At 49.5% G+C, this 12,483-nt stretch overlaps 1 protein-coding gene across 4 annotated transcripts in view; it reads left to right on the top strand.

Moving 5' to 3' along the window:
- Positions 1-12,483, top strand: part of si:dkey-151g10.3 (serine/threonine-protein kinase WNK3) — a 285,851-nt gene that overhangs the window by 111,709 nt on the left and 161,659 nt on the right. For all 4 annotated transcript variants that reach the window (XM_034172365.1, XM_034172368.1, XM_034172366.1 and 1 more), the window contains exon 2: positions 9,403-10,474. In XM_034172365.1, the coding sequence (XP_034028256.1) occupies positions 9,761-10,474 (714 nt within the window). In that variant the 5' untranslated portion in view covers positions 9,403-9,760. The remainder of the gene's footprint in view (positions 1-9,402; positions 10,475-12,483) is intronic.

Here is a 12,483-nt window from a genome sequence, read left to right on the forward strand (position 1 = left end):
CAAGCATGCAACACGCCAAGACCCCCAGTAGTCGAGGACATATCCCGCAGGATACGTTCCATCTGGGCAGGTAGATTCTCCCTGTCCTGACCTTCTTGTAGAAAAGTCTTGTTAGAAGCAGCTTTAGGTAAGTTGGTCAGAGCGCACTTTCCAAGCGTCTTCACTCAGACATACCGGAAGCGGAAGTCCAACTCACTTTAAATTGAAAGGGGTACATGATGAGGACAAACTGATTAGACATTGAATCACTTTCATGCAGCAGAACAGACGAACTCTGTTTTTCCTTATGTAATATGCCACAGACTTGTCTGCCATCAAGCATGTCTTGGCTTGTTGCAGGGAATAACCATTTCACACAGTTGTGGTTGAAGTTACATGAAGCTTGAGCTTGTATGTCTTTTTTTTCTAGTCTAGGTCTGGTGGCTTCCCAGGCCCCCGTTGCTTGTTATTTAGGCCATAGATCTCAAACTGTGGCATGCATGCGACCAGTGGTACGTGAGCTTCCTCTGGTGGTACAAATATATAAAAATAGAATGACCCCCCCACATACACACACACACACACACACACACACACTAGAAAGCATAAAGCCCTGGTCCCACCAAATAATGAAGGATGAATATTGAACCACGTAGCATGTTTTTTTGGTATGAGTCCAGTTGTTCAATAATCTTGGGAGAATACTGGCTCTTAGAGGCAGAATATTCAGCTAACGAGGCTCATCTCGGAGCGTGGTGCTAATTTCAAGAGGTTCAGCTACGAGGATTTTAGAGGCATGTTTGGGGTGAGGACAAGGCTGTTAAAAGCTCATTATTGTTGTGTGGGCCGCCAGAAGAGGAGGTACTGCTGGCCCACCACCAGAGGGCTCCCTGCCTGAAGTGCGGGCTTCAGGCACGAGAGGGCGCTGCCGCCACGGACACAGCGGGGGTGACAGCTGTCACTCATTATCTTTTGACAGCTGTCACCCATTCATGCTTCATCATCTCACTCCATAAAACCCGGACGTCATCTCCACCTCATTGCCGAGATATCGTCAAACCGTTCAGGTACTATTCTCAGCCTTAAAGTAAACTGTGTGTCAGTCTGAACTCTTTTTTGCAGCCGCTTACCTGTGGTGTTCCTTATCTGAGAAACCGGCATTGGGTGTGATCAGCGACGGCTTTGCTTCACACCACTACCAGATAAGTGGGTAGACAGGAGCTGCACGAGTGTGTGTTAGCGTGGAGGTGGAATTCCCACCGTTGTTGTTACTGGGTGTGCACACACCCATATCTTATTGTCTCTGCTCCCTGCCAGCAGTACCAGATCCGACCTTCGAAGACGGTGGCCTCCTGGGGACTCGGGACTTGGCGGCTCCAGTATTCTCCGGGTTCGGTGGCGGAGGAAATCGTGTGGTTCCGGTTCATCTCAGGACAGACGTCTTCTATCCTCGAGCCTGCCCACACGTCACCCTTGTGATTGACTGTCTGCAAAATTTCACATTCCTCTGTGTTGTGTTCATTCACAACAGTAAAGTGTTCATATTCGACTCTTTCATTGTCCGTTCATTTACGCCCCCTGTTGTCGGTCCGTGTCACTACACTTTCACAACAGGATATCTCAGCCAGCGTCATGGATCCCGAGGGGCGTCACCCATCTGTTGGACAGCCAATGGAAGAGCAGGGTGCACAGGCGTCTACAGGAGGCGTGCTCGGTGAGTTGCAGCAAATCCTCACCGCCTTTACCGCTCGGCTGGATTCGATGACCGAGCAAAACGTCATCCTTAATCGCAGGATGGAGGCTCTCACCGCACAGGTGGAAGCGCGCGATCAGAGCGCTGCTGCGGTTCCTCCTCCTGCCGACCTGGTGCCGGATATTAACGTTCCACTGGTCGTTCAACGAACCCTCCCACCATCCCCTGAAGCATACATAAGTCCCCCAGAGCCGTACGGGGGTTGTGTGGAGACGTGCGCGGACTTTCTGATGCAGTGTTCGCTCGTCTTTGCACAACGACCCGTGATGTACGCGTCTGACACCAGCAAGGTGGCTTATGTTATTAACTTGCTTCCTGGTGAGGCACGCGCTTGGGCTACAGCGCTTTGGGAGCAAAACTCACGGCTCCTTACCTCTTATACTGGGTTTGTGAGGGAGTTCAGAACAGTGTTTGATCACCCTAACAGAGGAGAGACCGCTTCAACAGTACTGCTGTCAATGCGACAGGGGCGCCGGAGCGCAGCCGAATATGCAGTCGACTTCCGCATCGCGGCTGCGAGGTCCGGCTGGAATAACGTTGCGCTCCGCGCCGCCTTCATAAACGAACTGTCATCTGTCCTGAAGGAGCACCTGGTAGCTAAGGAAGAACCGCGGGATTTAGATGGGCTTATCGATCTCGTTATACGGTTAGACAATCGGTTGGAGGAACGCCGTCGGGAGCGAGACGAAGGACGTGGCCGGGCACGCGCCATCCCTCTCCCTTCCGGGTTCGAAAAGGTTCCGCCCTCCCCACGCTCCACAGCCTCAACACTCCGTGTTGCTACAGCTCCCCCTGCTGACGAAGCTATGGACACGAGCAGGGCCACATTTAGACCACCTATCAGACAGCGGAGGCTGGCCCGCAGGGAGTGTTTTGTCTGCGGTTCAAATGAGCACATGCAGAGAGACTGCCCCAAGCGGTTAAACACCAATGCTAAGGGTGGGCCAAGACATTCACGTGGGACATACACATATTTCCACACTACTCCCAGTTACAATCCTAAGCGGGGATTTAACCCTTCAAGCCCCAGCAGGTGGACACGGGGTCAGAAGGGAATCTGCTGGACAGCAGATGGGCAACGGAGGTAGGGCTCCCTCTGGTGGTGCTCCCTTCGCCATTGCAGGTGTGGGCACTAGATGGCACCCTTCTCCCTTTAATCACGGACAAGACACAACCTGTAACTCTGGTGGTGTCTGGAAATCATCGGGAGGAGATCGAGTTTTTTGTGACTGCTTCTACCTCCTGCGTGATTTTGGGCTTCCCATGGATGTTGAAACACAATCCCCGGATTGATTGGCCGTCTGGGGTGGTGGTTCAGTGGAGCGAAACCTGCCATCGGCTGGTTTACATGCTAAGGAGGAGGTTAAAGTCCCTCCCAATCTGACGTCGGTGCCGGTTGAGTACCACGATCTTCCTGACGTCTTCAGCAAGGATCTGGCACTCGCCCTTCCCCCGCACCGTCCGTACGATTGTGCCATTGATCTGATTCCAGGCGTTGAGTTCCCGTCCAGCAGGCTGTACAACCTCTCATGACCTGAGCGCAAATCAATGGAGACCTACATCCGGGACTCATTAGCTGCCGGGCTGATCCGGAACTCCACCTCCCCGATGGGTGCAGGTTTCTTTTTTGTGGGCAAGAAAGATGGCGGACTCCATCCATGCATTGATTACAGGGGGCTGAACGAGATTACGGTTCGCAACCGATACCCGTTGCCGTTGTTAGATTCCGTGTTCACCCCCCTGCATGGAGCCAAAATCTTTACTAAGCTGGATCTTAGGAATGCGTATCACCTGGTTCGGATCCGGAAGGGAGACGAGTGGAAGACGGCATTTAACACCCCGTTAGGTCACTTTGAGTACCTGGTCATGCCGTTCGGCCTCACCAACGCCCCGCGACGTTCCAAGCCTTGGTTAACGACATCTTGCGGGACTTCCTGCACCGATTCGTCTTCGTATATCTGGACGATATTCTCATCTTTTCTCCGGATCCTGAGACTCATGTCCAGCATGTACGTTAGGTCCTGCAGCGGTTGTTAGAGAACCGACTGTTTGTGAAGGGCGAGAAGTGCGAGTTTCACCGCACGTCTTTGTCCTTCCTGGGGTTTATCATCTCCTCTAACTCCGTCACCCCTGATCCGGCCAAGGTTGTGGCGGTGAGAGATTGGTCCCAACCGACAAGCCGTAGGAAGCTGCAACAGTTCCTCGGCTTCGCTAATTTCTATAGGAGGTTCATTAAGGGCTACAGTCAGGTAGTTAGCCCCCTGACAGCCCTGACCTTTCCAAAAGTCCGCTTCACCTGGTCGGATCGGTGCGAAGCCGCGTTCAAGGAGTTGAAATGACGGTTCTCTACTGCGCCAGTTCTGGTGCAGCCTGACCCTAGCCGCCAGTTTGTGGTTGAAGTGGACGCCTCTGACTCAGGGATAGGAGCCGTGCTATCCTAGAGCGGAGAGACCGATAAGGTTCTTCACCCGTGTGCCTACTTTTCTCGCAGGTTGACCCCAGCTAAACGGAACTATGACGTCGGCAATCGAGAACTCCTTGCGGTGAAAGAGGCTCTTGAGGAGTGGCGACACCTGTTGGAGGGAGCGTCTGTGCCGTTCACGGTTTTCACTGACCATCGGAACGTGGAGTATATCAGGACCGCCAGGCGGCTGAACCCCAGGCAAGCCCGCTGGTCACTGTTCTTCGGGCGTTTTGACTTCCGGATCACCTATCGCCCCGGGACCAAGAACCAGAGATCGGATGCCTTGTCCCGGGTACACGAAGAGGAGGTCAAAACTGCGCTGTCAGATCCACCGGAGCCCATCCTTCCTGAGTCCACTATCGTGGCTACCCTCACCTGGGACGTGGAGAAGACCGTCCGGGAGGCCCTGGCACGAAGCCCGGACCCGGGAACTGGACCAAAGGACAGACTATACGTCCCACCAGAGGCCAGGGCTGCGGTCCTAGACTTCTGTCACGGTTCCAAGCTCTCCTGTCATCCGGGGGTGTGAAGGACCGTGGCAGTTGTCCGGCAGCGCTTCTGGTGGGCGTCTATGGAGGCCGACGTCCGGGAGTACATCCAGGCCTGCACCACCTGCGCCAGGGGCAAGACTGACCACAGGAAGTCCCAAGGACTGCTCCAACCGCTTCCTGTGCCTCATCGCCCCTGGTCCCACATCGGCCTGGATTTTGTCACGGGCCTCCCACCGTCCCAGGGCAACACCACCATCCTCACAATAGTGGACCGATTCTCCAAGGCTGCCCACTTCGTGGCCCTCCCGAAGCTCCCTACGGCCCAGGAGACAGCGGACCTCCTGGTCCACCACGTCGTCCGTCTGCATGGGATACCAACTGACATTGTCTCGGATCGTGGTCCCCAGTTTTCCTCTCAAGTCTGGAGGAGTTTCTGCAGGGAACTGGGGGCCACCGTGAGCCTCTCGTCTGGGTACCACCCACAGACGAACGGACAGGCAGAACGGGCCAACCAGGAGTTGGAACAGACCCTCCGCTGTGTGACATCCGCGCACCCGACGGCCTGGAGCAACCACCTGGCCTGGATCGAGTATGCACATAACAGCCAGGTGTCTTCTGCCACCGGCTTCTCCCCATTTGAGGTGTGTTTGGGGTACCATCCCCCATTATTTCCTGTGGTGGAGGGAGAGGTCGGTGTGCCCTCGGTCCGGGCCCACCTTCGGAGGTGCCGTCGGGTGTGGCGCACCGCCCGTTCTGCCTTGTTGAAGGCCCGGGCGAGGGCCAAGACCCATGCAGACCGCCGGTGGTCCCCGGCCCCTGCATACCAGCCCGGGCAGGAGGTGTGGCTATCGACGAAGGACATCCCGCTTCAGGTGGACTCACCGAAACTGATGGACAGGTTCATCGGACCCTTCAGAGTCCTCAAGGTCCTCAGCCCTGCCGCAGTGAAGGTCCAACTCCCAGCTTCACTGCGGATCCACCCGGTATTCCACATCTCCAGGATCAAACCACACCTCACCCCTCTGTGCTCCCGGTCCGGCGCCGCCTCCTGCCCGGATCATTGACGGGGAGCCGGCCTGGACAGTGCGCCGGCTCCTGGACGTCCGTCGAATGGGCCGAGTGTTCCAATACCTGGTGGACTGGGAGGGGTATGGACCCGAAGAATGCTCCTGGGTGAAGAGGAGCTTCATCCTGGATTCGGCCCTCCTGGCCGATTTCTACCGTCGACACCCCGATAAACCTGGTCGGGCGCCAGGAGGCGCCCGTTGAGGGGGGGGTCCTGTTGTGTGGGCCGCCAGAAGAGGAGGTACTGCTGGCCCACCACCAGAGGGCGCCCTGCCTGAAGTGCGGGCTTCAGGCACGAGAGGGCGCTGCCACCACGGACACAGCCGGGGGTGACAGCTGTCACTCATTATCTGTTGACAGCTGTCACCCATTCATGCTTCATCATCTCACTCCATAAAACCCGGACGTCATCTTCATCTCATTGCCGAGATATCGTCGAACCGTTCAGGTACTATTCTCAGCCTTAAAGTAAACTGTGTGTCAGTCTGAACTCTTTTTTGCAGCCACTTACCTGTGGTGTTCCTTATCTGAGAGACCGGCGTTTGGTGTGATCAGCGACGGCTTTGCTTCACACCACTACCAGATAAGTGGGTAGACAGGAGCTGCACGAGTGTGTGTTAGAGGTGGAGGTGGAATTCCCACCGTTGTTGTTACTGGGTGTGCACACACCCATATCTTATTGTCTCTGCTCCCTGCCAGCAGTACCAGATCCGACCTTCGAAGACTTTGGCCACCTGGGGACTCGGGACTTGGCGGCTCCAGTATTCTCCGGGTTTGGTGGCGGAGGAAATCGTGTGGTTCCGGTTCATCTCAGGACAGACGTCTTCTATCCTCGAGCCTGCCCACACGTCACCCTTGTGATTGACTGTCTGCAAAATATCACATTCCTCTGTGTTGTGCTCATTCACAACAGTAAAGTGTTCATATTCGACTCTTTCATTGTCCATTCATTTACGTCCCCTGTTATGGGTCCGTGTCACTACACTTTCACAACAATTATCCAAGCACCTGGCGGCCACGAGGACAGCACAGACTATTTTGGACAGTCTCAGCCCTCTTGTGCACTAAAATCCCCCCAGCTTTGTTCACCAGATGCTGTATATAAAATAATTATTTTGTAGCAGATTAATCATTTTCTGTTAGAGCTTAGTTGTTGAAAACACCACTTCTGGAATCACAGAAGACATTTGAAGCATTTTTCCTCTCTCTGTCACTGTGGTAGAGAACATATTTGGAACAGCCTAAAAGGTAATTATTTGTAATGTTTATATTGTAATTGCTTGGTAAAATAGTTGCATATTCATTCCTTCTTTATACGCAGCTGTAAAAGTATGTTTATGATAGATTTAACATCTTGTAATAATGGATCAGATGAGGCGCACTCTGAGTGCACTGATGCAATGACTTGCACTCAAGACAAGCATTAAAGCAGAACGCAAGCTTGCAAAAGAGCGATTTTCCAGACACTAACGGACGAACACAAAGTTAAAAGTTGGATCAGTGTCAAATTGACTGTAAAGCTACAGAAGAAATAAAGCCAGCGAGAAGAACCACAGAGGCAACTGTCCAGGAATGCAGAATGCTAGCGCGCAAAAGAGCAATTTTGCAGACATTAATGGAAGAACACAAAATTAAAAGTTGGATCACGGTGTCAAAATGACTGTAAAGCTGTGGAAGAAATAAAACCAGCAAGAAGAAGCGCAGAGGCAACTGTCCATGAACCCGTGGTTCGTTCAAGCTGGTCTGGTGCATTTAATGACTCTGGAGTACAGGTAAACAGCAGCCTGGAGCATGACGGAATGTGTGACATGTTGAATGGATGATATGAATTGAAAACCCACACTTTAATGGGACCAAGTGTGGGAGGGCTGGAAGTTTGGACCAAACCCATGCCTAAACGTGGGATGGGACCGATACGATCCTGGATCAGTATCGGGTTCTGATACCGACATAATTCACATATCGGAAAATACCAATCCAACACTCTAAAAAATAAAATGTTTAATTGATAAAGTTAAGATAACTTTTTCCACATAACTGTCAATTAAGTGCAAAACAATATTGTAGTTGAAATTAATTAAATTAAATTAAACATTATTACTTAAATCCCTAAAATTAGCAATTGCAAGTATATTGAAAATAATAGAATTAATTACATTTTAAACCCCTGTTTTTCATTTCTTGGAGTGAACCTGTGACATTTTCTGATACTAGAGAAGAGCCACTGTGAATCCTCTCAACTGCTGTTGTTTGCTCTCTGCTGGTTTACTGTTGAGCAGGTGGAGGAGGGAGGTTTTCTGAAGCCGGGCTGTTTGAGAGAGCTCTCTTCCTCAGTGTTCTAGCTGAGGTTAGCGGAAAATTTCTGCTGGGCTCTCTGGTTCAAATTGTCTGTTTGTCGAGCATGGATTTTCCCAAAAATTATCTGAATTGTTGCTGAAGATGTGTGCTAAAAAGTTAGCCACTTCACTATCCAGAGGTTGTGAAACGCCAGCACAGCGTGCAGCCGAGGAGGAGCTGAACAGAGATTCTGGCCGCTGAAAGGGAAAAAGTCTCCATTAAAATCCTGTGCACGAGTGTCGGTGATGATACATTTGTTTTACAGTTGAAAGGCTTCGTGTTTCCAAAAAGTTCGAAGTTTGTGCAGCATGAAAACCGCTGTTTCTAAGAGGAAGAAAAAGACATGAAATCGCGAGCTCACACTCGTGTGTGTGTGTGTGTGTGTGTGTGTGTGTGTGTGTGTGTGTGTGTGTGTGTGTGTGTGTGTGTGTGTGTGTGTGTGTGTGTGTGTGTGTGTGTGTGTGTGTGTGTGTGTGTGTGTGTGAGTGAGAGATAAATCTGTGTGATCATGGGGTAAAGTGAGTCTTTGTGAGGAGTCAGGGCTCAACAGTAATGCCTGCCCACTCAACATTGGTAAGTGGGTGGTGCTGTTGGGTTAGTGTACTATGTCCTTATCTTTCACAGTGTGGCAGTTTAACTTTCAGGTGCATTTAGAATGAAATCTTACCTTAATTCAACATATTTCACTGATGCTCCTGGGGCAGCAGAAGCTCTTGTTTCTATCATCGATTTAGGACAAATGAAACCAAATTCATTAAATCCTTGTGCGTTTTCCCATATTCACGTGTCAGAGTGTCTGGCGAGAGGGGGGCAAAATTCTGCATAAAGCGCGGGGATGCAGCCAGCCCTGTCTTGAGGTACTGACAACGAAGGCAGGAGCAAGATGGCATCCATACTGTTTTGATTTTAATGCATGTTTGCTTTGTGAACATCAATTTTCATTGGTATCAGATCTGTCCATCTTGTTCTTTAGCTGTGGTTTCTCTGTCAGAATAAAGTTTGCTAACATCAGTCTTTGCAGCCTTGCAGAACCAGAGTGGCACTGTATATTTTTCTGGCCTGAACTAGATTCATTCAATTTGAATTACATTTGACATATTTACACAACGTTTTCCAAACAGTCATAACAGACATAATTTGTAGCGTGTTGTTCTCCTGAGCATAGATGTTAAAATATATTAGCAGGAGTTTTACGTTTCCAGGCTTCCAAGCAATCAACACTTCACAAAACACTTATAGGACTTAAGTCTTTGCAAAATGCATCTAGCTTGTGAAAAATTCTTAGAAATAATGATTTCTTTTTCTTTTTGTAGGACTTAGTGGAAGGCATTCACACAGCATTTGACAGAAGATACTGGCGTGTCCATCCTACCTGCAAAATCCCTGGTTTTGTGTATTTTTGTGACTATTAGAAAGTGGTCTCTGAATGTGAAAGATGATCAGAAAGAAAGTGTGGACAGAAACAAGGCAACATCATCTATGGATACGTCCCTGTGTGTCATCAGAGTAAAAAAGAGACCTTCAGTCACCTGCAGAACAGAGAAAAGAAGTCAGAGAGATTGAAACGGATGAGTGGCTGATCACCCAAACTCAGAGAGACGGAGTTGACAGAGAAGTAGAGGTTCTGAGGTGGAGAAAGAGGTCTAGGAGGAGTGGTACAGGCCATTCCTCATGGCTACTGACCCAGGAGAACCCACAGGCACCCAGGACTCCTCAGGTAAATCTGATGGACAGAGGGAGGAGGATGCAGAACATGAAAGCAGTGCTGATCTACATAAGGAGAGGATGCACAGCACCTCCTCAGCTCTTTCCTCTTTCCAGACTCAGGAAAGGACAGAAATAGAGAGAAAGGAAGGAGGAATCCAAAGAGGAGGAAGGGACACCAACCAAGAGGGCAACTCAGTCACAGTGTCATCTTTCAACACTCCCACATCACCAATCGACACTGGCCAAAAACGGCTGAGGAAAGAGAAGCGTTTTTTCAGGAAGAGTGTGGAGATTTGCGAGGAGGATGATGAGGTGGATTTGCCCCTTGTGGTGCCCCACAGTGCACCCAACCTAGAGCAACGATCCTTCGACTCAGCCTTTACCAGTGCTGCCCAGCAGCAAGGAGCTGCTTCATCCTGTGCTGCCATGGGTCATGACCCATCCCATGCCAGCTCCACCCAGGAGCCTGGCAAGGACACCCCTACCTCTGTACCCACCCAGAGGGGTAAGGAAAGGGACCGTGAGCAAGAGGAAGAGGCAGAGATGAAGGCTGTGGCCACTTCTCCTGGTGGCAGATTCCTTAAATTTGACATTGAACTTGGCAGAGGAGCCTTCAAGACTGTCTATAAAGGCCTGGACACGGAGACATGGGTGGAGGTGGCCTGGTGTGAACTTCAGGTGAGTCAAATTGCCCTGTCAATTTCGATTTGCACTAATCGTCAACTACAAATATAAATTTTTCATTAGCTAGCATAAAAACAGTTCATTATGGAGTACATTTACAGAAGAGAAAATGTACACAAACCGGACAGCTTATTGGAAATACTTCTTGTCAGCAAACAAATTTTCTCCTCAGTGTACTTAGGAAAGCTATCAGCCCCATGTTGCACTTCTACAGTGAACTGCATTGCTAATGAAATAGCAGCTCTTCTCTCTGAAAAGCGGAAATCTCAGCATAATGTCTACTTGGTGTCCATGCTGTGGTATTGCAGTTCGGTGTACGGTTCATCCGGAAAGTATTCACAGCGCTTCACTTTTTCCACATTTTGTTATGTTACAACCTTATTCTGAAGTGGATGAAAATCATTTAAAGTTAAACTGCAACACATAACACCACATAATGACAATGTGGAAAAAGGTTTGTCTTTTTTGGGGGGGGGCAGATTTATTAAAAATTAAAGAAAAAACTGAGAAGTCACATGAACATTTATTACGTATTCACAGCCTTTGCCATGAAGCTCAAAATTGAGTTCAGGTGCATCCTGTTTCCACTGATCATCTCTGAGATGTTTCTACAGCTGGAGTCCACTTGGGGTAAATTCAGTTGATTGGACATGATTTAGAAAGACACATACCTGTTTACATATAAGGCCCTACACTTGACAGTGCATGTCAGAGCACAAACCAAGCATGAAGTCAAAGGAATTGTCTGTAGACCTCTGAGACAGGATTGTCTCAAGGCACAAATCTGGGGAAGGGTACAGAAACATTTCTGCTGCTTTGAAGGTCCCAATAAGCACAGTGGCCTCCATCATTCCTAAATGGAAGAATATCAGATCCACCAGGACTCTTCCTGGAAGAAGAGAAGAGGCAGAAGAGCCTTAGTCGGGGAGGTGACCAAGACCCCGATTGTCACTCTGCGAGAGATTCAACATTACTCTGTAGAGAGAGGAGAACCTCCCAGAGGGACAGCCATCTCTGGCATTCCACCAATCAGGCCTGTATGGTAGAGTGGGCAGTCGGAAGACGCTCCTTAGTAAAAGTCACATGGCAACCCACCTGGAGTTTGCCAAAAGGCACCTAAAGGATTCTCTGACCATGACAACTAAAATTCTCTGGTCTGATGAGACAAAGATTGAACTCTGTGGCATGAATGCCAGGCATCGTGTTTGGAGGAAACCAGACCTGATGGAGCTTGAGAGGTGCTGCAAAGAGAAATGGGCAAAATTGCCCAAAGACAGGTGCACCAGGCTTGTGGTATCAAATTCAAGAAGAGTTGAGGCTTTAATTGCTGCCAAACATGTATCAACAGAGTATTGAGCAAAGGGTGTGAATACTTGTGTACGTGAGATTTCTTACGGTTTTTTATTTTTAATAAACTTGCAAAAAAAAAAAAAACTCTTTTCAGCTTGTTATTATGGGGTGTTGTGAATAGAATTTTGAGGGAAAAAAATTAATTTACTCCATTTTTGAATAATACTGTAATATAGCAAAATGTGGAAAAAGCAACCCAGTCCCACGGCAAGTCGTGATTCAGCAGCACGAAATATACATTAATCTATTGGTTCGTGATATTGTGACGAAAAGCGCCTTATTTTCATCACGGCAGCACAAATTCATTCTAATTCATTCTGTGATGGCTGCACGAAATTAAAAGTGAAGTGGGGGGGGGGTCAGGGTGGTTATGGTTAGGGTGGGGGGAAGGAGTAGTATGAGGTTATTGTTAAGGTTAGGGTTGGGGGTCGGATTAGGGTTAGTAATAGTGAGTTAAAAAAAAACCTGTCACGAAAATTTGACTCATTTCGTGACGGGAGGACGAAAAAAAACGTGAGACCAGGCTGGGAAAAATGAAGCACTGTGAATACTTTCCAGATGCACTGTAGGCTGGCATGAAAAAGAGCGTCACTTGATGCTGAGTGACAGCATGAAGTGAAAGTGTAGGCTGTGTGGTTTTCTATGACTGTTAT

This window comes from Thalassophryne amazonica, chromosome 6 (genome assembly GCF_902500255.1).
Source record: "Thalassophryne amazonica chromosome 6, fThaAma1.1, whole genome shotgun sequence".
In the NCBI taxonomy this organism is placed as follows: domain Eukaryota; kingdom Metazoa; phylum Chordata; class Actinopteri; order Batrachoidiformes; family Batrachoididae; genus Thalassophryne; species Thalassophryne amazonica.